At 52.4% G+C, this 25405-nt stretch overlaps 1 protein-coding gene across 4 annotated transcripts; it reads right to left on the minus strand.

Annotated features, from left to right (window-relative positions):
- On the minus strand, window positions 1-20615 carry RASSF5 (Ras association domain family member 5). 4 transcript variants are annotated; one of them, XM_069876020.1, is made up of 6 exons: window positions 20540-20615; window positions 15616-15728; window positions 3486-3599; window positions 1703-2000; window positions 1239-1354; window positions 1-955 (listed from the first exon to the last, which is right to left on the minus strand). In XM_069876020.1, exons 1-6 carry the CDS (start codon window positions 20598-20600, stop codon window positions 803-805), a joined length of 855 nt encoding a protein of 284 aa, XP_069732121.1. In that variant the 5' UTR covers window positions 20601-20615; the 3' UTR covers window positions 1-802. The 4 variants fall into 4 exon arrangements, with proteins under 4 accessions (XP_069732121.1, XP_069732123.1, XP_069732122.1 ...); XM_069876022.1 differs by lacking the exons at window positions 15616-15728; window positions 20540-20615 and adding an exon at window positions 10194-10618; XM_069876021.1 differs by lacking the exons at window positions 15616-15728; window positions 20540-20615 and adding an exon at window positions 10182-10616.
- Between the last annotated feature and the right edge of the window lie 4790 nt (window positions 20616-25405).

The raw sequence follows: 25405 nt of genomic DNA on the forward strand, positions 1-25405 counted from the left end.
AAACGCTAGGTCCCAATTCGTACAGAACAGAAAACTGGTAAAACACTGGCTAGCTCAGCCAAGCATCAGGGCTATTTGCTTTAATTCACATCTGTTCTCAAAATCGGAAGTTAATCGGAATCAAAGCGAGCGACTTTTCCTGGCATTAATATGACCAGGTTTCAGCAATACTTACTGACAGCGCGTTGGGGTGTTGCAGCTGCTTTGGTGTCACGACTTCACATTTCCCTGGCTCCCTCAGCCCTGAACAAGTCCGTCTGGCATCGGTCGCAGCTACAACACCCCCGCGGTTTGGTGCAACCACCTCCTCCGCTTTATCTGCTTCCTGTGCTTTACTTATGAAATGAGAACTGGGCCACGTGGGCGCAACGCCACGAGCTGCAGCACCTCTCAACGAGAGCCAGCAAGTTGCTGGGAGGAGCGTCGACGGCAAGCGTTACCCTGCTCAAACCTTAGCCAGTAGCTGTTCCCGTTGGGTTCAACACGGAGCGTTTGCCACGGAGCTTCTCCATCTGATGGTCCAGCTGGAAAGCGAACTAGGAGCTGTGTTTGGTGTGGTGATGGCCACTGTTTTAAAACAGGCTTCCCGTTCTTTGGCTGGCTCTGGGATAAGAGGTTTCAGAAGAAGAAAATGCTATTTTTTTAATGCATTTTTATTTTTTTTATGCATTCGTTTTTTGGGTCCCGTGACCCAGTCCGTTATAGAAGGATGAAGAGGGAGAGTGACTGCTATAAGGTGTCCTGAGAAGCGTCTTTCCATTTTAAAAATACTATCTAGCTTAGTCTGATGCCTCCCGAAGGGTTATCCAGGCTTGCCCCTGGCTTCCTTCAAGGTCTGTTGCAGTCTCTGTTTAAACTTCTCGTACTTCCTCTGCACTTGCTGGATTTTCTCCTTCTCTTCTTTGTCAAGTATCATCAAGAAGTTCTGTAGCTCTGGGATAGAGAACGCATCCCACTGCAGAAACAACAGAAACAGGGAGATTAAGCACACATGGTTCACTGCTTTTGTGGGGTTTTTTTACCCACCTGGATCTTTGAGGATGATTTTTTTTTTTTTTTAAATTCAGGTTCAAACAGTCCATGAAATTTGGAGAAAAGCTGGTATCACATGCAGTATTCTAGAAGGCAAAGCAGCCCCCCAGCCTTGTTTGCATGGCACTGCTTCACCCAGCCACCTTCCAGCTCTGCGACAAAGCTAATGTTCAAGGAAAACCCAAGGGAAAGAGCCCCCAGCTTACCTCGACTTCCCCCGTTTCATTCTCCTTCAGCACAAAACTAAGAACATCTGTGTCGGGGCCCGCCAGCAGCCGCAGGTACAGGGGGTACTCGGTGAGAGGGAGCTTCTGGAAGAGCACTGCAAGGGGACAGCAGAAAACCACAGTGAGATCTTGGCTGCTGGGATAGAGGAAAACTCAGGAGGGCAACTGGAGAATGGAAAAGTGGTTCATGCTGCTCAGGAATGGACTGGAAGTAGCTGAGCGTCTAACGCAGATTCCTAAAGTTCTCTGTTAGGTCTTAGGCGGCTTCAGCCCTTCTGAAATCCAGCAATTCCCTGTTAACTGTCATCTGAGGTTTGGACATTGCCTGCCCGACCCACCACGGAGCCCTAGCAGAATGCTCTGGGTCTGTTTCTACAATCCGAAATCGTAAGCAAAACTGAGCAGCCGCAGGAAAGCTGGTTGACCCGAAGGCATGAACTCACCTTGTCCATCTTTCCGCATCTCCTTGAAAAGTGCAAACTTCTGCGGATTATCCACCACCATGAATTTCTTCAGGAGCCCCCGGATCACCTCGCTCACCGTGGTCGTGCTGCTGATGTGGAGCTGCTTGATGGCATCCAGTGGCAAGTAGAACGAGGTTCTCTTGTCCGTCATATCAGCCAGATTCACCTCCTTGAGGGCATCATAGATGGACTGTGGCCGGATCCCTGCTGGTACAGTCACGGGGCGGCGCAGCTTCAAATGCACTTTAATGAAACCCGTGTACGTCCCATCGTCGTTCTAAAGCAAAGGAGAGAGGGGTCAGGCTCCAGGGAACCTTTCCAGTCTTTCCCCCCCATCTAGGAGGGTCTTTCTGGTCCACAGTGCTGCTGCCTGCAGGGGGACAGCAGGACTTTCCACCCCCTCGGTACTGGTAGGAGTTGGAGAGTTTCTTATTAATCATGTAAAAAGTAACCAGTAATTTGGGGTTAGTCATTACTGATTTTCTCCTGTTCCTTCCACTTGGCAATGACTCATCCCTTCCTCACGTCTGTGCGATCTTGTCTTATTGAAAACTGACACTGCTGTGAGTTGTTTATGGAAACCATTACATGTAATTTATAGCTGAAATTAAGTGAAATCTCTACAAAGGTCCTTGTGTTCAGCAGGTCTCCTGACTGTATTCCCCATTTTATTCCCCGCCTATGAGATTCTCGCGTCTCCACGTAAGAAATCATCGTTCCAGATCAGCCTGTCTCACCATAGGTCCCTTACCCTACCCTCAGCTCCGCCAAAATGCAAATATCAAGAGAAAAAAGCCTGGCTCCCTCTGTGGGTGCCAGGCAGGAGCGAGCTGAGGGATTCACCTCCGGTGCTGGGAGCACCAAAGGGTCCCACCAGCAGAGCCCAGTCGAGTTCCAAGACCGCGTCAGGTCTCAAGATCGTATTTGCACTGAGCTTCAAGAGAAGTAACTCAAGAGTAAACACTTGGGCCCCGACTGACTCCTCTAAGTCAAGAGCTGATAAAAATCAATGGGTGAGACATTCCAGCAGAAGTCACCGTGCAGCCTTCATGAAGAGAACTGTAAGATCTACCACATTAAATAAACTTCAGGTCTATTATCAGACGTAACCAAGCACCAGGGAGTTACATAGCTGCTGTTCTTGGACTTCTACAATTTAATTGTTTCACTCTAAGGAGCTTTTCCCCTCTCTGTGTGATCCTGTGAAGTTTGCACCTTCGTAAAAGAGGTATCTCCTCATCTCCTCACCACGTATCATCCAGGCTGTAGTTACAGGTGGTGGTGAGCAAGTTTGCAACCAAAGATTCGGAATATAAGACATCCACTGCAGTTCTTTGACCTCAAGCCTGGTGGCGGAGAGGAGAAAAGCATCTCTTTCTAGAAAGCCCTTGTGTTTCTAAATAGTCTTGGTGTTTCTAAATCCACTTTGCGACAGCTGCTGAGCCGCAGTGTCGCAGCCCGAGTGTTGCCGTGACTCATCCCCACCAGAACAACGCCGGCTCGTCTATTTGTGGCAAACCATTCACAGCACAGACTTCGAGAAGGGGCAGAGACAGGGAAGGGTTATCTCCAGTGCCGGTGACTAACGTTAAGGAAACCCAAGCAGGAGAGAGAAGGGGAAAAAGCGGATCGGGTAAGGGAGACAAGAACAACTCAACAGCCACAAGCCCTCTTGGAGATGCCACCCTACAGGCTGGCTCAGTTTAAAGCCTCAAGAAACCAGCATCAGCCTCTCTGCGTGTCAGGTAGAGCCCATACGTACCAGCTTCATCAACAGGCAGTTCCTTACTTTTGCATTGTATTTCTCAATTTTCTGTTTGATCTCCTGGATGGTCGGAGGCTCAGGTTTTTCTTCTTCTACTGTTTGCGTTACATTCTGAAACCAGAAGAGACAGGCTTTAGCTGTTTGGTGTATTGGTTAACACTGCAGCCGTTCAGCTCTACTTTGTCCCCGTTTCCCAAGAAAAAGAGGACGCACAGATCCTGAGCTCACACTTGCAGTGATGGCATAGGTGGAGACGGTCCCTACAGCTAAGAGGATGAATGTGCAGGATCACAGAATCATAGAATCTTTAAGGTTGGAAAAGCCCTCTAAGCTCATCCAGTCCAACCATCAGCCCAACCCCACTGTCTCTACTAAACCATGTCCTGAAGTGCCACGGCCACACACTTTTTGAACCCCTCCAGGGATGGAGACTCCCCCACTGCCCTGGGTAGCCTCTGCCAGGGCTTCACCACTCTTTCAGCAAAGAATTTATTCCTAATATCCATATATATATATATGTATATATATCTATCTCAGAGCAGTAAAATCACATGGGCAGCACACCCCATGGCCAGAGACTCTGCTTTTCCTTTTTCCAGACCCAAACCAGCCCAGCATCACATCGGGGGGAGCCCTGGGAAGAGAAGTCCTGCTCCCTCTGTGGTGGATGATTAGACCAGCTACTTCTTGCACGCCACAAATCTACCTGGACCTCAGGTTTTGCAAAGTTTCTGGGCGAAGAAGATGCAATTCTGGCTGAAGGAAGAAAACCAGAAGCTATTAACCATAAACCGTTGCTACATTTCCTGTTGTACTGGGACAGGATGAAACAAGCTGTTAACAAAACAACAGCTCGGTAAGTGCCTGCACCTAAACCCCAGCAGTCACTGGTGGATCCGCATCTCTCCTGGCTGGAAACTGGGAAAGGGACATCGGCCACCCTGCAAACCCAGCACGTCCCCATCGCCTCCATCCCTCCACGTGCGACTGGAAGGAAAGCGATGATGAGACTGGAGCTGTTAGGATGCTTCTCCTCCTGCCCTGTTAACAACCTGGTGCTAACGCTGCATGGCGACGGATGCCAGAGTTTAATGACTAATTCAGCAGGCGAGGAGTTTACCATCCCCTAGGAAACTGCTGTAAAACAACCTTCAGCCAGTCGTGGCTTGCAGTGAGATGTAGCACCCACAGCCCCTATGGGACCAATTCCAGGGAGCCTGTGTCCTCCCCCTGCCCATCACAGCCTGCTGCAACCAGCATAACCTACATAAACTCTAAATTGTAAGAAAGAACAATTATAAGAAAGGACTTGAGCCTCATCTGGCACTTGGACTAATGCTCCTCAGGATAAAGGCTGCCTGGAACAAGCGCCCCGGGAAGAGGCAGGCGGCTGGGATGCACAATACCCATCGCTCGGGGCTCGGGCAGCCACAGAACCAGTGAGTTAGCCACACCAGCCTCCTCTTTGCAACCTACTACTCATCTAATGAGCCATGAGCTTGTGACAAGCTATTACTGCGGAGGTAAAAAAAATCCACGGACCATCCGGATAATGGCGACATACTCTCAAAAGAACGATTCTAAGCCAAGAAAGGCAACAACAAAGCCTCCATGACAGATTTTTCTATTTATCGGTTTGCAACGATGCCAGAGAGACAAGCTCCACATCCTGAATGCTGAAGAGCATCCTTCCTACAGCCTCTCACCTTGCGGAAGTCAACCCCTGACTCAAAACACCTTTTTAAAGCAAGCAAAGGCAGCAGCTCTGCACCAAGCCAGACCTCTCTGCCGGGAATAACAGCTCTAGGGGTGACCCAGGAGCTTTTCGACTCTGCTGCAGTGGTACAGAGGGAATGGAACCCTCTCCCTGCAGCTCCCCAACCCACCGCAGCTCCAGTTATGGCTTGGATGCACAGCTCAGGAGGTGGAAGACCAGCAGCTTATCAACCGTGGCTCTGCTAGCCCTAAAACCAGAAACCAAAAGACACCGTAGGTAGAAAGGTTGAGTATGTTCTTCCACGAGACACTCCTTGGAGCGAGGGTTGCTTCCTCGCAGCCACAAATCAGCTCAGAGACATCACCCCCGCTCCCTCGCTCCCAGCCGATTTTCCTCACCAGCTATTTAGTTAATGAATTCAAACAGCAGAACGGAGGAGATGGATTTGGCCCAACATCACCACAGTCTTGGCAATGACCCTCTTATCTAGAGCCAGGAGTGGCCAAATCCTCCCTGGTGTCCTCGGGCACAGATCCATTTCCATTTCCATCAGCAACGCTCGACAACTTCCACTCCCTAGAACTCCCCCTTTGGCTCCCACGTTCACATTGCACAAATATTAAGAACTCTTCTGGAGGGATTTTACACCTCAGGGCATTGATCCCTGACTCTTCTGCTTACTGAGGAAAGATTTGTCTTAAAACCTCAGCAAACAAAGCCCAGAGAAGCGTGTCTGAACGCTGCTGGACGGGGAGCTGTGGTCCAGAGGAGCATCACCAGCTCACACCCTGCGACCACCACCACGCTGCAGCACGGAGAACCGGACGGAAACGTGGACACTTCGAATCTGAGCCAGAAACGTGAGAACTGGGAGCTCAGAACTGCAAATCCATCTGCAGACAGAGACAGTGGCTGCTGGGGCCAGTGGGGCCAGGGCAGCACCACACAGCCCATCACTGACACCAAAGACTCAAAGAGCTGGGACGCTTCGACTCTCAGAATCATAGAATATCTCAAGTTGAAAGGGATCCATAAGGATTATTGAGTTCAACTCCCTGCTCCTCGCAGGGCTACCTACAATTAAGCCATATGATGAAGAGCATCACCCAGATGCTCCTTGAACTTCTTGCATGACTCTGAAACACCCAACGCCTTCCCCTTCACTGCACCCTGACATGATTCACAGCTCTGTTTGGGGAAAGTATGGACTGTCTGAGCGTGCACGGGTTGGGGGAAGAACCATACAACAGATTTAAAAGAAAATAAATACAAATTGGACTCCCTTTCAGAATTTCAGAGGAGACGCTGCGGTTTACTTCAGGGTTCAGAGAGAAAGGTGAAAGACAGGAGTACAGTGCATCACTAAAGAAGGGGAGAAGGATGACTGCTGCATTTCAGAGAGGTTAGAGGCAAGGGAAAATGGGCTCAGTGTTATGATTGCCATGGAGATTTCACTTAGAAACCGCTTTTCCTGCCATATCCTTGCTCAGCAGTGAGAGCTGAGCAGGTCCTCCCAGGCAGCTCCATCTCAGGGGTTCTGGGCTTGATGGAACCTCGTGGCTGCCTGGCTGCACCACCCTTGGCACGCGCAGAAACCAGCCCAGCAAGACCCCAGCTCACATCAGGGAAGCTGAATGGACCAGAGGGACCTGCTGATCCTCAAAGGCAGACGCTGGGGAACTGTTTGCAGCCTCGCAGGGCCAGAAAAAGCCCTTTACCCCAGGAGAGGTGCCCCAGAGTCATCCCAGTGCCCGAGGCTGAGCCAGATGCCCCTGCAGAGCTGCCTCCTCTCTGCAAATCACTCCATGCTCTAACAGTCCCTCACAGGACAGAGACAATGGGCTAAAGACAAGACCTAGTGCTGATCCCTCAGCTCTGGCTCCTTCTGAATTGCAGCAGGCAGAGCGATGCTCCTGTTCCCTACCCTGCACAGGCAATGCTGGTCACCTGCAACCCACAAACCAGCACAGGTGCTGCCCCTCCCCACCAGCCAGCTCTGAGGCTACAGGATTTCTCCAAGGCTGGACAGGATCTTGGAGATAACCTCATCCAGCTCCTGCTTGGATTTCAAGCGCCGCCAGGGATGTGGGCTCCACCACAGAGGGCTCAAAGACAGAGAGGGAATGGACAGGGGCCAAACCCATCACGGCAGAGCCCTCTCTCTCACTCCCCTTGCCCACGATGACACAAATCTGCGCTGGCCACCCTCTCCCAAGCCCCTCTGTGCACCGAGCATCCCTCACGGTGGTCTCTGCTCCGAGCCCTGCAGCTGCCGGCACCTGGTAGCATAGCAACACTGCCCGCGCATCCCACCACAAACACCTCCACGATGCCTTCGCCTCCCTCTTCTTCAGCAGAAAAGGCTTTTTTGCCTGCTGAGATGATGCAGGGACCGCTGCCCAGGCATGGAGCTGGCCCCATCACCCCTACCTGGGGTGAAAATGCATCCTGGCCCTTGTGTTTTGCCCATTTCTCCTCTAAGGCAGCTCTCCCAGCAGCCACTGATGCAGGGCTCGAAGGGCAATTTTGCAGATTTTGAAGCAATCACATTCCAGGCAGAAGCCACCGAAGCCACTCAGCTGAACAGTCACGAAAAGGCCAAGTAATAGATCTCCAGGGACGAGGTCACATCTGAGATCTAAAACGGTTCTTTGCTAATGAAGAGCGATTGCACTGATGGTTCTGGAAATAAAAAGGAACTGCAGAATTCCTAGAAAGAGGCTTTTCAGGTATTTCAATCAGAAAAACTGTTTTTCTAATGGCAGCGATCAAATCAAATTTTCAAAGGGCAGGAGGCCCACGTGTCCCCTCCTGCCCCCCCAACACGTTTCCTCTCCAGACATCGTTTCCTACGTCTCTTCAGCCATCCCACCCTTAGCTACCCGTGTCCAGCTCATCCCTGCCGCACAGGGCACGTCCATGGGTCGGGGGCTGCTGCTCTGGTGACCACACGGTGCATCCTGGCCTCAGGAATCATTCCAGAGCATTCAAGGATGGATAAACATCACCATCCCCAAACACAACAAGCAAGTTTACTCACTTTCGGGTCCAAGCTGGTGTTTTCTGCCCATGGCCTGAAGCAGGTGCCATAGTTGGTGGTGAAAAGTAAAGGCATTGCCCCAATGCTGCTCTTGCAGTGGTAGAAATGTTCAATAACTTTGCTCAAGAGAAGATGCCAAGTGAAAAAGGGACGGCAGGGAATGAAGCAAACCCCAAAGGAGATGTCATAGAACCACAGAATCATGGAATGGATTGGGTTGGGTAGGAAGGGACCTCAAAGCCCATCGAGTTCCACCTCCTGCCCTGGGCAGGGACACCTCCCACTGGATCAGGGGCTCCAAGCCCCATCCAACCTGGCCTTGAACCCCTCCAGGGATGGGGCAGCCACCCCTGCTCTGGGCAACCTGGGCCAGGGCCTCTCCACCCTCACGGCAAAACATTTCTTCTTCCACCAAGCCCTGAAGATGGTTTCCACCTCCGGCTGGAGAAACATGAGGACCCACCTCCACACTGAAACTCATTATGCAACATCAATTGCTTGAGCAGCAAATTTTGTGTGAGGCTTTTTTTTTTTTTTCTTCATGCACAGGAACCATTTCCTCCTCCCCGTAACACCAAACCCCCAAACCCCTCCATCTTCTCCAGCAGCCACCAGGTGGGTCACCCCCAACGGCTGCATCCAGGTGAGGAGCAGGTCCTTGCAGACCCCTCTGCAAGGAAAGCACCTGAGCACAACTCTGATCAGGCTGATTTCTAAATGATTTCTTAAAAAAAATGATTTCTAAACATGGTTGGACTCAATGATCCGATGGGTCTTTTCCAACCTGGTGGTTCTATGATTCTATGATGATAAAGGTAGCTGGGGATCTGCAATGCCCTGGCTCCAAAAGGACAGCGATAAACCCCGCGCTCTTTTACGTCTCCTACACAAATGAATCACGAGCGACATTTAAAAACCAGCAGTACGTGTCGGTTAATCATAGCGCGAGGGAGCTGCTGGCTACCAGGGAATATCCCAGGTGAAACCCAAGGGAGCGTTTCTTCAGCGACATTAAAAATTAAATTGTCGGTTGATTTAAACTCTCCCCTAGGTCAATCCCTGCCAAGGAGAACAGCCCAGCTCCCCGGGAAAGCCCTCCCGCTGCAGAAAGCTGAACCCCAAAGGAGCTTCATGCAGCCTCGGGCACGCAAATACAACAGGAGCGTGCCGGCGCGGAGGCTTTAACGGGGCAATTTCTAAGTGAAAAAGCTGCTCGCCAGCAGCCAGATCTCATCTCGGCATCGCAGGGTGCTTGTTCCTGAGCGAAACCCCCACTTCCGCAGCAGCGCCTGCTCGCCTTCTCCTTTTATGCTCACTTCTGGTTGGGGCCCCAAAGTTTATGACAGGGATGTTGTTTTTCTTAAAAAAATCAACACTTAAAACCCATGAAGTGGCTTTGTCAATGTTACTGATACAGAAATCTCACGGTGGGGGGGGAACACTGCCCAGCCGGGCGCTCTCTCCTTCTCCAAGGCAGCCACATGCACCCAGAAAAGGACCAGATGTATCACTGAGCTAATAACTTTGCAGATTAAATTAACCTCTCGCATCTCCCTATCCATCCAGAGGTGCAACCTTCACCAAGGGTGCACATTTGGTGATGTCCTTTGCCAAGAGCCTGACCCGCGGTTGCTGCCTTGCCCTCCTGAAGCTGAAACCCCCACGTTAGGAGTCAGCTCCTCCACCGTGGATCCCCTGGGAAGGGGCCAACCCGGTTGAGATGGGGCTGAGAAAAATCTGCAGCAGCGCAGACCCCCCAAAGGGGAGCAGGGAGCCTGCAAGGAGCAGGTAGAGCCTCCTCCCCAGCAGCAGCTCAGCCCTGACTCCAGCTGCAAGCTCATTTTGGCAGCACCTGCAGCCAAACGTGCAGGAACACGGACATCAACCCCCCCAGCCTCCTCACTCTTCTTTTTTTTTTTTTTTTTTAAGCTGTTACCTTGGCGGAGACTTTGCTCGGCGTGCTCCGGAAGAAAGAGGTTTTTGCTGTGAAAAAGCAATCCTCGAGGTCTTCATCCAAGCTACAGTACCCGCTGCTCATGCTGCTGCCGATGGTCATCGACGCTCAGCAGAGGCTCAAAGGGCCAGCAACCATCAGCGGTCCCTGCTCCAGCTCCCACACCAGCAGCAAACCCGCTCTCCCATCCTCAGCTCGCCAGCGTTTATCTGCAATAGCTCCTTCTGCTCATCCTCCAGAGCCAGCGGAGCTATTTCTCTTTAACAGGCAGCCGTGCTGGGTAACCCTTCCCTCTCCTCCTCCACCCACCTCCCTGCGCAGCAGCGCTGGGACAGCATGGAAGGGGTTGAGCTGTGAGTTTGCTCCCACTCTTGGAGCTTCGCGTTCGCTCGCCACCCGCGGTCTGGTCCCCTGGGCGCCCGCGCAGCATCGCCTCCCCTTCCTGCGCTCGCCTCGCGCCGCGCAGCTCTGCCACTTCCTCTTGCAAAATTTCTTGCCCTGCTGCACGCCGAGGTGCTGGGCTTGGCCCTGGGCACCCCCTGCACCTCCTCTGCCACCCAAAATACATCGCCACGGCACGCTGGCTTCTTGCTCTTTCCCCATCAGCGCATCCTCGAGAGCCGCGTTGCATCTCCGCTCTTTGGGAAGCAAGCCCAGGCTGGACCAAAAGCGGTGGGGAAGGAGAGAGGCTGGGATGGATGCTGTCTCGGATCCCGTCTGGGATGCTGGGAGCCCCTGGTCATCGCATTCCAGGAGGCAGCGGGTGCCTCTCCGCTCTGCAGCTAATTTTAGAGCAGCAGGAACGATTTCAGCAGCACTGGCAACTGGCTATGATTGCAGCCCAGGACGACACCGTTCAGCTCCTCAGTTCTGTTTGCAAGTAGCTCTCGCTCCAGACCATCCTGGGCCGTGCATCCACTGGGATGCAGCACATCCTGGGCCGTGCAGCCCCTGGGATGCAGCACATCCTCAGCCGTGCAGCCTCTGGGATGCAGCGCATCCTCAGCCGTGCAGCCCCTGGGATGCAGCGCATCCTCAGCCGTGCAGCCTCTGGGATGCAGCGCATCCTCAGCCGTGCAGCCCCTGGGATGCAGTGCATCCTCAGCCGTGCAGCCCCTGGGATGCAGCGCATCCTCAGCCGTGCAGCCCCTGGGATGCAGAGCATCCTCAGCCGTGCAGCCCCTGGGATGCAGCGCATCCTCAGCCGTGCAGCCCCTGGGATGCAGCGCATCCTCAACCGTGCAGGCCCTGGGATGCAGCGCATCCTCAGCCGTGCAGCCCCTGAGATGCAGCGCATCCTCAACCTTGCAGCCCCTGGGATGCAGAGCATCCTCAGCCGTGCAGCCCCTGGGATGCGCTGCATCCTCAGCCGTGCAGCCCCTGAGATGCAGCGCATCCTCAACCTTGCAGCCCCTGGGATGCAGAGCATCCTCAGCCGTGCAGCCCCTGGGATGCGCTGCATCCTCAACCATGCAGCCCCTGGGATGCAGCGCATCCTCAGCCGTGCAGCCCCTGGGATGCAGCACATCCTCAACCGTGCATCCACTGGGATGCAGCGCATCCTCAACTGTGCATCCACTGGGATGCAGCGCATCCCAGCATCTCCCAGCCCACCTAGAAACCCATGTGAATTCAGCTTGAGGGGACTAAAGAAGAGCCTGACACATCGTGTTAAGGAGGGCTCTGTGTAGGCAATGAGGTACTAATGCACATGCTAACGATTCTACACCATATTTCAGTTAAGAAAGAGGGAACAAGGCCTGAGAGTATCGCACCACTGAATAAATGCATCCTATGTCCCCACTTCAAATACTTTGCACAAGACCCATCCTGCCCATCCCAGAAGGAATAAAGAATGGCAAGAGGTGCCACGAAGGACAAGGCAAACTAGAGGCAGAGGAAGGTTTCCATGCCTGGAGCCAGCTGGATCTGGAAAGGAAGGACCTAGAGGTGATGGAGATCCCCAGAATCACGGGAGATGTTCACAGCAGTAAGTTCAACACCAAAAGAAGTGCTTTTCCAGGCCATGCGGGATTTGCAGAACTCATCTCTAGGTGTTCTAGCAGGTGGATGTAGAAAGTCAGACTCAGAGAGAGCTCACTGACAACTCCTAAAAATGAGGGTTCAGGTGCAACCCCAAGGAGTGCCTGGGGCCCTGCTCGCAGCACAGCATCCTCACCCTGGTGTTTCTGGTCTCTCCTTCAACACCCACCAGCTGAGAGAAGGCACCACCATGCCCTGACGGCTGCTCTCGTGTGAATTCCTTTGTGTCCTTTTCAAGGCACAACTCTCACCATCACTGAGTGCTATTTTTACACCAGGCAGGGAGCTGGCAGGCGGCAGCCTCGGCTCTGCTGCCCAGCTTGACTCTGCAAGTAGGACCAGCAGCAACCCCCTCCTGTAAACCAGGGCTATCACTCACTCCTTGAGGTCACAGGGCTCCTTCGACCTCTTCAAAAGGGCTCCAAGATCTTTGCACAAGCTACCACTCACGCACAAAACCCTCTTCCCCTCTCGACAGGCTGCAGATGATGCTTCATTCCCTTCCATCTGTGTCTCTTTGCTGAAGGGCTTTAATTGCTACAAGCCCTTGATAGCTCCACAGCCCACAGCCAGCAGCATCCCGTGAATACAAACGCGATGCCGATGTGAGGACTAGCAGGAGGATGCAACATCTGCATCTCAAAGAGGAAGGCAAGAATCCAAATGGCATATTCACAAAGCAGCTTGTAACAGTGCAAATAAATCAGCTGTCCTCTCAGCAGCACGCATGCTTCTGCAGTGGCACAAACCTCAGCTTCACAAGGCTCTTCTGGGAAGAGAAAGAGGCTTAAACTGAGCGTGTGCAACACAAGCAGAGAGCGAGCGTTGGGCTGATGAAGAGCACAGGTGTCAAGTCTTCACAGAATCCTCAGCCCTGAGTGTTTCAGAGCAGGAATGGGGAGCAGCCAGCCTTGCCCCATGTGAAGTTGGAGGCAATCCCACCGCTTTGTTCAACGGGCTTCTCCAAGGAGCCCTCGTTTTCCATTGCACTCCACCTGCTTGGAGATCAGCCCCATAAAAAACAACCAAAGGAAAAAAACCAAGTGATTTTGACCCGCAGGTTCAGCGTTAGTTAACTGCAAACAGCCCCCAGCAACCCACTCACCAGCGACCCACAGCGACTCCCCGGTAGGAAGCACAAAGCCACCTCTGCCAAAACCATGGACCAAACCCCTGGTGCTGCTGGGACAAGCAAGAAGCTTTTTCCAGCTTTGGCAGAGGCTGGATTTCACCCAGGGTGGCTAATCTGGGACCCAAACATAACGCACTCGTAAGTACTTTGCTGGATCAAAGCCTAAATTATTAATGCCTGGTATGACATGGTAACAGTACTTAACTCTGTGATATTGAAGTAGCTATTGCTTTGATGCTTCTCCTTTGCTTATATTCAATAATACTATTTAATGACTTCCAACTATGCCAGCTATTAAGTGTCCTGTGTTTTCACTGTGCACTCCCCTTTTCCCACACATCCTATCAGTCTCTCTCTGCAATATTGACAACGTTTTCCTTCCATCCTTCTTCCGAGCAGCAACCCCAGGAACACGCCAGGAACATGGTTGCCTTCTCAGCTTTATAGGCTGGGATCAAGTCAACTTGAAGATGATTTCTCCCTCATTATCCATCATCCCCAAATGAGAACAGAGCTTTATTGCAATGATTTAGCCTCATTCACCCTCAAAGCAGCTCAAGCACCCCCTGCCCCCACGAGCCTTGCAGCCTTTCCCAGGTAAGGAGACTCCAGAGAGGGTTTTGCCATGTGGAGGGTTCAGAGGTGGGATCCCCAGCCAGGACCTCATGATGGGTTTATGGATTATTCTTTGCTGCTGTAATTGCAGAGACTTTTGTTTCTTTGGCACAAACTGCCTCCCCCCCTCCCTGGGATCACACCAGAGACACGTCAGAGTGATGAATTGCCGCGAAGCTCGGGCTACGTGTTTATTATTAGGGCCATCAATAACCCCCGGCGGGTGTTATCACCCCGAGGAAGAAACAAGCCTTTAATTCTTCTAAAAATCAAGCTTTTCTTGTGCTGCTGGGGGAAGCCCGACAGCACCCAGGGGAGATGTAACCACACACAGACCTGGCATCACGCCCTTCTACAAACTCCTCGAGGCTCAGCAGAGAATCCACTCAGAGCCCTTTGTAATGTGTAACTTGTAAGATAAATCTCATCTCACTCCAGGTTTCCTTCTGAGCACCAGTCGCTCAGTATTTTCCTCTCAAGGATCACAACCACAGACAACATTTCAGTGCCCAGAACAGGAGCTCCTGGCTCCAGAGCCCTCACACAGCAAAGAGCAGACGGCAACTAAACCCGAATGCCAGCTCCTCAGGTGCCCAACACAAATCCCACGTTTTCTTTGATAAAATGCACTTTTCCATTTCCAGTTTTGCACAAGTTCATCGAGGTCTCCACAAAAAGGACTAGAAATGCATGATTCTAATGAATCATAGAATGGTTTGGCTTGGAAGGGACCTTAAAGATCATCCAGTTCCTACCCCCTGAAGGAGAAAATATTGTTTTAAAAAAGTATATAGGGATTGACAAGGCTCTGTGCAAGTCAGATCCCTGTCAGGCAGGTTTCTAAGCAATGTTTTAAGCTTCCAGCATTGAGTATCTTACATTTGGATTTACCCAGCATCATCCAGTGTCCCTGGGCCCCGTCGCGGGTGCTGCAGCCTGTCCCAGCAGACACCCACACCAGCTCACAGACACCACGGGACCCTCAGCGGGATTAAGGAAAGAGCTAAGCCTTCCGGAGAGGCCCTGGGGATTAGTGGACATCCCTAATACACGTTGAAGAGCTTCAATCCCCTGGGACTTCTGAAATTCTTAAATCAAGGCTATTAAGCCAGAGCTCTTTGCTCCACAAGACGCGGGAGAAATGCACCTTTGCTGCTTCTTTCCAAGCACTTTGCACCCAGCACCGGGGTGAAATTTAATGCCAGATCACGCACACCCAGGCAGGACCCACAGGAGAGATGTCACAGCTCGTTAGGAGTTGACTAGACATTAGGAAGAGATTCTAAACATTGGGAAGAAATTCTTCACGATGAGGGGCACGGTGTCCAGAGCAGTGGTGGCTGCCCCATCCCTGGAGGGGTTCAAGGCCAGGTTGGATGGGGCTTGGAGCCCCTGGTCCAGTGGGAGGTGTCCCTGCCCATGGTAGAGATGGAACTGGTTGGGCTTTAAGGTCCCTTCCAACCCAAACCAATCACAGGATTCTATGATTCTACAATCCATTAGGTCTTCAGCACCAATGGGCTGAGCTCTACCTCCCCTCTGTAAAAGCCTTTGGGAGCAAGAAGGAGATGCATAGGGTGACCCTGAGGCTGTCACCCCTCCCTGAGGAGCCCCCTCCCCACGTACCAGGCTGTAGGGTGGCAGCAGGGTGCTCTCGGGAGAGAGCTGGTCCTGGCTCGGCCGGCGGCAGTCCAGCTGGATGAGGCTGCGGCATTCCTGGTGGCACGTGAACCGGCAGTCTGCATGGGGAGAAAGGAGAGAGTGAGGCACCCGAGACCTGCAGCCCGCTCTCGGGGAGCAGCTCCTTGAATCCTGTGCTCAGTTCTGGGCCCCTCACCACAAGAAGGATGTTGAGGCTCTGGAGCGAGTCCAGAGAAGAGCAACGAAGCTGGTGAGGGGGCTGGAGAACAAGAGGAGCAGCTGAGAGAGCTGGGGGTGTTTAGCCTGGAGAAGAGGCTACCAGAATACCAGAATAGCTCATCTAGAGCAAAAAATGCCCTCTCCCTAGGGACACCTGCTGCAGAGCTCCTGCACAGGCAGCATCCCTGCCTTCAGTCTTGCTGCCTTTCCCCTCAACTGCTGCCACCTTAATAGATAAAGTCAAGAACGCGCTCAAATCCCACCAAACCACAGGGTAACCCAATCCCCAGCTACGCTCCCTGGACGTATCGCCTGGAGAACACCTGCAGCAAAAGCCTGGCCTCTTCATGAGGGAAGGATGCTTCATTTCCCAACATCAGGAAGGAAAAAGCATCTTTGCAATTAGACAGAAGTCAAACTACTTAAGGTCACTAAATATGAAGCTTCAAGGGGCAGCAGCAGGGACTGAGGCATCAACCTGACTCCGATGACCTTCCATCCCCAGGTGCCGCAAGACATTTACATAGCGTGTTTTCCTTGGATGCTGACCTGTCCCATAAGGCATTAACTAGTTCAAGGTAGAAATCGCACAGGCGAGTGCAGAACGCAGGTTTAACCCCTTGAGGCACGGAGTCCTGCTCACCCAGCGCCCGTGGCTGCCGAGGGGCAGCGTTTGGCACAGCCAGTTCCACCTACCAGACACAACGGTGACCACATGCCCATGGCTATCGCTCCCCCAGCCCTTCCCCCCAAAGCCCCGACTCCTCCGTTCCCTCCTGACTGCAGCCAACAATCTCCTTCTGCTTTAATAGCCCTTCTGATCCTATTAATTTTTAACTGTCATACAAACAGCGTTGAATTTACTTTATACCCTACCCCAAAATTCCAGAGCGGTCACCGACCTGAAAAAAAAAAATATCCTAAACCCAAGGCAAGCGGGTTCACTCTAGAGGAGATGGGACTGAGTGCCTGTTCCTGCACCTGCCCTGCTCCAAACCGAGCTTGTAGTTTAAATATCCTTCTTTCTTTTCTCTTTTTCTTTAGCACTTGGGTCATTGGTTTTGAACACCTGGGGCTTGCAGGAAAGGGAAGGAATGTCCCATGTCTGCTCTGGAAGCTCTGCTGAACACCTGGGAATGAGTGAAACGAGCTGAACCTCTGCTGGGAGCTGGTGCCTGAGGGGGAAAACATCAGCCCCCAGGGGAAACAGAGAAATCATTTATCATTTAACATTCATCTGGCACGAGCTGTCTATCATTCTCCTATTCCGAGCCAGTTGTCTCAAGGAAGCCTGGGGGAAGGCAGGGAGACTTGCTTTTCTTTTTAATTAGAGATAAGCTGCACAGTTCCACAGTAATTTAATGCATGACCTTTTGAGCAACTGGCACAGCCTTTGAATGGGGGACACCAGCCAAGCCTTTGCTGGAGATGCCAACCCGAGGATGCTCCAGCTGCAGCTTCACCTGAGCATCTGGTGCCAGCAGGGAGCCCCTCCTGCCCGTTTGGTCCAGGATTTTCCGAGCTGGGCAGCTGCCTCCTGCTCCCCCAGACCACATCCTAGCAGGGTGGGAGAGCTCGAGCATCCCCGGTGAAGGACACGCATGGTAAGAGGTCTGAAACACGTAAACCAGACCACAAAATTCCCAGTTCCCAAGCACACCTCCGGGTCAGCCCCATTATGGCCAGGCATTTCTTTACAGGAATAAAGCATGACACCTTCTTAGTCACCATCACCTATTAACAGACCTAATCACTCCGTATCCGGCAGGGAACACTAATTTTAGAAACCCAGCGCAGCTTTAGGAAGGAGCCACGTGACAGGTTTGCTAAGAGGAGCAGGATGCCTCCACTTACTCTTGAAGATAATTTCCATTCAAGTCAAACAAAGCAACGCTTGGAAATGAAGTTTCTTACCAAAAAAACCAAAAAAAAATCACGATACTGTGAAAAACTTGGGTGGCTGAATTTCCCTTTCTCCACAGATAAAGTTTCCCAGGGGGATAAAGTTAGATAGAGTAAACCAGTCCAACATAGATGCTCATCGAGGTGCCTAAATATAGGATTGCAGTCATCCCACCCCCATCCTCCCACTCCTACCTCCCAGATACTGCAGATGAGATAGAGTTGGATTGGAAGATGCCCCAACGCAAGCCCCAGATCTGGAGGTTGGGGCAGCAAAAGGAGAAGGGGCAGGTCTGCGACCAGAGCATCCACAAGCCTGACCTCAGCCAGGCTTTCACCTAAAGAAACCCCCCTGCATCCCTGAGGCAACATCACACAGGAGCCAGATATGATTATCCCCAAAACTAGGATGGAAAGGGTCTAGAGCATCCCAGCTCCTGCCCTGTGTTCCTCTTAAAACTCTGATTTCTGGCCGGAGTCGGTGGCTCCTGCAGCTGTGGTGGTTTGTGCCCCATCGCCGCGAGGCACGGGAAGGCTCAGAGAAAGAAAAACTAAATACCATGAGTTTTGAAAGTGTCATGAAACTCCACAGGTGCTTGAGCACCGGGAGTTGCCCAGAGCAGGGGTGGTTGCCCCATCCCTGGAGGGGTTCAAGGCCAGGCTGGATGGGGCTTGGAGCCCCTGACCCAGTGGGAGGTGTCCCTGCCCATGGCAGGGGGTGGGACTGGGTGGGCTTTGAGGTCCCTTCCAACCCAAATCATTCTGTGATTCTGTGAAGAACAGAGATGTCTCCCGTTCACCTTCCAAGTCTAGAATCCTACAAATGCCTTACGCACTTTTAACTGCAGCTGTGCCTGAGGTTTGACTTTGCAAGCTGTGCTGGTTCAGACTGTGGGTTTGGTGCCTTCGCCTGGGGCTGGAGGAGACGCCCGACGTCACTCAGGGTAACCTCAGGGACGGCTGCAGGATGTGGCCCCACAACCTCAGGACAGCTGACGGGCATCTCCTGCTGCCAGGAGGGGATGGGGTAGGACCTACAGCATCACCACCAGCTCCAGAATTCGCAGGGAAGGGTCTCAGTTTGGCAAAGCACTTGGACATCCCCCGCAGCGACGAGCCGGCCCCATCTCTACAGCTCTACCACTGGATTTCTCAGCGGTTTTAGGTCTAAATCAGGTGGTTTGGATTCTGTTTGGTGGCAAACAGGGGAAACCCAAGGGTGGTTTTCTGTTTGTTCCAAGCAGACAGGATGACCCTGATGACAACCACCCCTCTGTGAGGACCCTACAGGGTCTGGAGAGCAACCCCCACTGCCAGGCGGGTGCTCCTGAGCCATTATTTAATAAAAGGCAAATTTTCCTTTCTTGGTGGCAAGCGGGGCAGCACCCATAGGGCTGCAGAAGGAGACTGAGCAGAAGTTGGAGCTGCCCAGTGCCACCAGTGAGTGTGCCAGCCCCCCTCTGCCTACCAGGCAAGATTCCATCCCACCGGGCATCGCCAGCAGAGCTCGACTCACAGACCGGGCAGCCCCACAGGAACCACTCAACGCAGCAGCAGCAGCCAAAAGCTCACTCCTGGCAGCCAGCGAATCCCAGAACCATTCAGGCTGGAATAGATCTCCAAGATCATCAAGTCCAACCATCAAATCCACCCAAACACACCGATTTACACCACCACCTACCTCGAACCAGCAAGACCTCCCTGCTTGGCCTCCTCAGCAGCCGCAGCCCCTCAGACCAAGACTTGGACTTGGGAAAATCCCTGAATATTTTGCGAATTCTCTTTGTGACGAGCCCAAAGCAAGTGACTTCCCCGGCTTTCCCATCCGTCATCCTCGAGACAGGAGCTGAACAGCCCCCCGGGCACATGGAGCCAGGCGGGCAGCTCCTCAACGCCGAACGCTGCCGAGACGCAACGTGCGTCGCTGCGAGTTACGTCTGCCCCTTCCACAAATGGCCTTTCCTCCCCCAGAGATAAACCATTGACATGGTCCATCTGCAATCTGCTGCCGTTTGGTGGGCTTATTTATTTCTTTTTTTGAGCAACGAGACACATACAGCTCAGAGCTTGTGCATCTCCGGGCTTGTCCTGTTAGCCATGGAAAACTTTCTATTTCTGGGGCTTTTTACTTGATAAGATAAAACAACCCAACAGAAGAGATTAGTGAGAGAAAGCGCAGGACCCAGCCATACGCTGGGAGGGCTCTTTCCGAGATCCTCGCTTCACTTTGCTGCTTTTCCCTTGTGATCTTGTAAAATTTAAGAAATAAAGTCCCCAGTGTTTAATCAAAGGTTAAATTAAAAGGGTGCACTGAGATTAACTGCAGTTGCATTATTGCTTTCAGCTCTGTGGGCACTCAGACAGGTTTTAAGGTGGATATTACAGTTCTTTCACAGCATCTATCAGTTACAACCCTATCGGGTGTCTAATGATGGGGGGTGGGACACAAACACCAGCTTGAGATCTGCCCCTCGGTCCCCTCTGCACCGTGACCATCCCCTCTCTGTCCAACCATCCTCTTACAAACAGGTTTCCAGCACCCTTCATCCTGCTTTTAAACAGGCAATAACAAAGACAACGTTTAACTAGCCCTAAAAATCACACCAAGCAGCATAAGCCACGAGCAACACTGGGGATCTTCTCATTCACCCCTTGCTGTCCCAATACCTCAACAGCATCTCGCCAGCTCCCATGGATCCATCTCTTTGCACACACCAAGACCAGCAAACACAACTAAACCCCCTGGGCCAGGGACAAAGCAGAGGGAGGGCAGAGCCCAAAAACCAACCTGCAAAGCAAGAGCTGGAGCCTCGGCCGGTACATCTCCCCATAAATCCTCCCCAAGGCATCGGACTGGATGGCAGCAAGAAAAATGACCCTGGGGACCTGAGCTACTCCAGGAGCTGGCCACACAGCTCTGGGCAGGTCACCAACCCTCCCACAGCTTCATCTCCCCCAGGCAAGCAAATGTCCTGCCTCGGGAGCACCCCAGCACCCCACCCCGTCCTGCTCTGACCTCAGCAGCACCCGCCTGGCCAGCATCATCCAACCTGCCCCCCATCACCTGGGAGCCTCAGGAATCTGCCTGGCCCAGCTAAATAGGACAGAAATGCCAAGTGCCCTGGGGTCCTGTGAACTGTTAGCGATTATTATTTACAGTGTCAGGAGCAGAGACACGACAGAGGACGTGTTGGAAGAAGAGAACATGAAAAACAACCGCGTCGCGGGGAGCGTCAGCAGAGCCTCATCGCAGAGAGGCTGGGCTGGGGTTTTTAAGAGCGTCCGCACCTGCTAAAGAATTCATTATCTTAAGCAAACATCTACTTAAGAACCGGTAATATAAGAACTGTAGTTTGCTCTATAAATTAGAAAGAGAAATGGTGTGTGTTAAACCAACTTCCTCCCTAAGGAAACAGGTCCTGATTCAGCACAGGAATTAACTGCTCGGAGAGATAAGGGGGGGATCAGACCAAAGACATAAACTGAAGTTGCTGAAGTGCTTCACTGAACCAGGTCCACGATGCAAGATCTACAGATCAAAACCTGACTTCAGGTACAACTGCCTTTGCCACCGAGATCATCGGACGCGCTCTGAGGTTTTTATTGAGCCTCACAGCCACCTTCCCAGCAGGGAGAGCTGCATAAACCAGGGGAGGTTTAGGCTGGACATTAGGAAAAAATTTTTCACAGAAAGGGTCATTGGGCAGTGGCAGAGGCTGCCCAGGGAGGGGGTTGAGTCCCCTTCCCTGGAGGGTTTAAGGGACGGGTGGACGAGGTGATGAGGAACATGGGTTAGTGATTGATGGGAATGGTTGGACTCGATGATCCAGTGGGTCTCTTCCAACCTGGTTATTCTATGATTCTATGATTGATTTTCTTGCAAAGAAGCAGTTCTGTCAACAAAGTCCTATTCTGGTCACGCAGAGCCAAGACCCACCACGCCAAACAGGGAGAGCATCCCCATACAGCTGCCGGTGGCTCTGCCGAGGAGACCACAGCTCCCACAAGCAAACAAACACAAGGTGCTTTTGGTGGCTCCACACGCAGTGGATGCATCAGGCTGAAACCACCTGGGCCAAAGCAACAGCTCCATGGGACGTGATCAACAAGCCTCAGGAAATATGTGGGTGGTAAATCACGTTCCCAGCTGCCAGGAGCAGAGAAGCCACAGGGGAGCGCGGCCAGCACAGACACGGCGGCAGCGCACACCAGGAATTAAGGAGGATGGAGCAAGGTGCATGCTGCTGAGCCACCACTGGGACACCGTCCCTTGTCCCCTTCCCTGGAGGGGTTTAAAGGATGGGTGGATGAGATGCTGAGGGACACGGTTTAGTGATTGATGGGAATGGTTGGACTCAATGATCCGGTGGGTCTCTTCCAACCTGGTGATTCTATGATTCTATGAATGGTTGGACTTGATGATCCGGTGGGTCTTTTCCAACCTAGCGATTCTATGACCTCTTACTGCTGTTTTTGCTAATGGTTTCATACCAGCACCTGCATCGCAGGGGTAGAGAGGACAAGAAAAGGAAAAGCCATTCCATCTCAGAGCAAAGTGGGATGGAAAAGGAGTAAAGCAGCTGACCCACGCACAGCTTGGTCTCTCCCACACCCTAAGTCAAGAGATTCCCAGTTCTCACTGACCAGCCCACCTGGCACAGCAAGGAGGGACCTCGAGTCACCAGTGTGACGCTGCCAGGAACTATAAAAAACACAATGAAAAAAAGCAAAATAAAACACACTGTAGTCTTTGAAGCTGCATTAGTCACCACGGCATTCAAATGACTGCGCTCCGCCCCAACAAAACAAACACCAAAATATCCCAGCAAAGATGCACCTCTGCAACCTGCCCGTCCAGCCTCCTCCCCCCCAGCTACAGCAGCTGCTTCTGTTGGGAAAAGCTCCCAGCAGCAGGACACGTCAATACTCCTGCACTGAGATCTTCTTAATATTCAATCAGGCTTCGTAAGGTGCCAGCGGCACAAAGCCCCACACAGCAGACAGGAGATATTCAAGGCACAGCTACTCCTCGTGCCCAACTGCATTCACTTAGAGACTGAAGATGAGTGTTTTTAATGAACATCAGCATTTCAGCTCCCATCTCCCCATCCCTTAGAGCTCATGCCAATGGAGGCAGCACGTGGGATGGCTGTCAGGCGCCGGACCAACCTAGAGAGAGGCTCCCAGTGAAGGCACCGCAAAGGCTCCTGATGTCTCAGACATAGAATCATAGAGCAGACTGGGTTGGAAGGGACCTTAAAGATTATCCAGTTCCACCCCTGCCATGGGCAGGGACACCTCCCACTGGATCAGGGGCTCCAAGCTCCATCCAACCTGGCCTTGAACCCCTCCAGGGATGGGGCAGCCACCCCTGCTCTGGGAAACCTGGGCCAGTGCCACATCACTCTCATAATGATGAAATTCCTCCTTCTGTCCAGTCTAACTCTGCTCCTCTCCAGTTTATCCCCATTGCCCCTCGTTCTACCCCCACAAGCCTTTGTGAACAGTCCCTCTCCAGCTTTCTTGTAGCCCCTTCAGGTATTGGAAGGTCACTCTAAGGTCTCCTCGGAGCCTTCTCTTCTCCAGGCTGAACAAGCCTAACTCTCCCAGCCTGTCCTCTTACAGGAGGTGCTCCAGCCCTTGGATCAGCTTTGTAGCCTCCTCTGGACCCGCTCCAACAGCTCCATCACCTTCTTATGCTGGGGATTCCAGATCATCTGCATCAGCCCCAGACACACCACCCCTGGCTAAGACTTAAGCTAAAACCTCTGAAGCCCTCCAGAGCCGCGGGACCGGTTCAGAACAGCCTAAACCAGCCAGACGCTCAAGGAAAGCCACCAAAAGGGATCATTTTCTTGACGTGGGACTCGCCTGGTCCTTGCCCTCACCCATTCCACCCAGACCTTGGGCTGGAAGAGGAACCGCAGCTCATCCATCCCACGTTAGCCTTGGGCAGGGCTCCACATGGCTGGAGAAAGAGGAAACGGAGCCGAGGGGATTTCAGTGGGTGGCGTGAAAATCACGTAGCCAAAACCCCCTCCTTGCCCAGCACCGGGGGCAGCTTCCACCAGCCTTTCCCCTTGCCCAGAGTGGATCCAGCCCTTCCCAATCCAAGCTCAGGACGTTGCAGGCAGCGTCTGCCCCCTCGCTGGGGCCAAGCACCGTCCCACGCAGGACACGGAGGGGACAGGAAGGGACAGGGACTGTTTGAGGAGGAGTAAATGCCACTTTCCTATTTTACCGAAGACGATGAGACCCGATATAAATAAAAATAGGCCAGACCCACACAGATGAAAACCTGAGTATCCTCAGGCTGCGAGTCAAAAGCAAACAAGCAGTGACTCTACATTAGGAGAGAAACAACTATTCACCAAGGGAGGACAGCACACCCCGTCTGCACCTCTGGGGCATTTTTAAAAGGATGTACTATTGGGATGACAGCGAATGCAGATGCTACAGGCATCTCCACTGAAATTTCCCTCCATTCCCAGCAATTCTGCCTGGGCTTTGGGGGGAATTTTAGAGGGAGATCGACTCCCACGGTCTGAATAATGCTTCTCGGAAAGGGGAAATGGAGTTCTTTGAGATTTATTTCAATGCAACTAAAGAAAAAAATCCTACCAGAGGAGAATTCCCTCCAAACAACTATTTCTAGTATCCACAACACCACAACGTTTTGTGAATTATTGCTTTAGGTCAGGATTTCAAAACACACAGCTCAGTACCCTACCTGGCACAGGAGCCCTGCAACAGCTTTACAAGGTCTGGTGAAAGACAAGAGCTCCAATAAAATTAGGTTTGCTTAAATAAACTCCCACTATTCCTTTTGTTGGGGTGTGCAGGGCACAGCAGAGCTTCCAGACCCAGGGGACACACCAGTCCTTACTGTATTTTAAGGGAGTTAATGGGGAACAGCAAGCAAAGGTTCACCCCAGCCAAACATATTTACATCCCCCCCTCTTCCAAACGACGCAGCAAGTTCATCAGCCTCAGCATATTCCTGCGTCACATTGTGCTGGCCGGGTTACATTTAATTAACAGCAGTCAGTCCTAAAACCTTAATGCGATGCAGCGGGGCCATATGGTGCAACTGCCTCTCTCCCCATCGCCCTTCGTTTCCAAACAGCACCAGGAGGCAGGGGGGAAAGCCCTGCTCACGCCGCGCTACGCCAATCACCGCTAGAAACATTTAATTGATTCATAATCTAAGGAAAGCCAAGTATAGAGTGGGCTGAGCGAGGGACTAACTGCCCTGGTGAGGCTGGAGATACAGCACACGCCTGGCAGAACCCCCCAACAAAGCAGCAAACGAGCAAGGAAGCCTCCCCAGAGCGAGATGTAACTGGGCTCTTCTCCCAAGGGACAGGGGACAGGACGAGAGGGAATGGCCTCAAGCTCCACCAGGGGAGGGTCAGCCTGGACATGAGAAAAAAATTTTTCATGGAAAGGGTCATTGGGCAGTGGCAGAGGCTGCCCAGGGAGGTGGTTGAGTCACCTTCCCTGGAGGGGTTTAAGGGATGAGGTGCTAAGGGACATGGTTTAGTGTTTGATGGGAATGGTTGGACTCGATGATCCAGTGGGTCTCTTCCAACCTGGTGATTCTATGATTCATTCCTTCACTCCAAATAACCACCAGCACCAACTCCCTGTCCTC

This window comes from Phaenicophaeus curvirostris, chromosome 24 (assembly GCF_032191515.1).
Source record: "Phaenicophaeus curvirostris isolate KB17595 chromosome 24, BPBGC_Pcur_1.0, whole genome shotgun sequence".
In the NCBI taxonomy this organism is placed as follows: domain Eukaryota; kingdom Metazoa; phylum Chordata; class Aves; order Cuculiformes; family Cuculidae; genus Phaenicophaeus; species Phaenicophaeus curvirostris.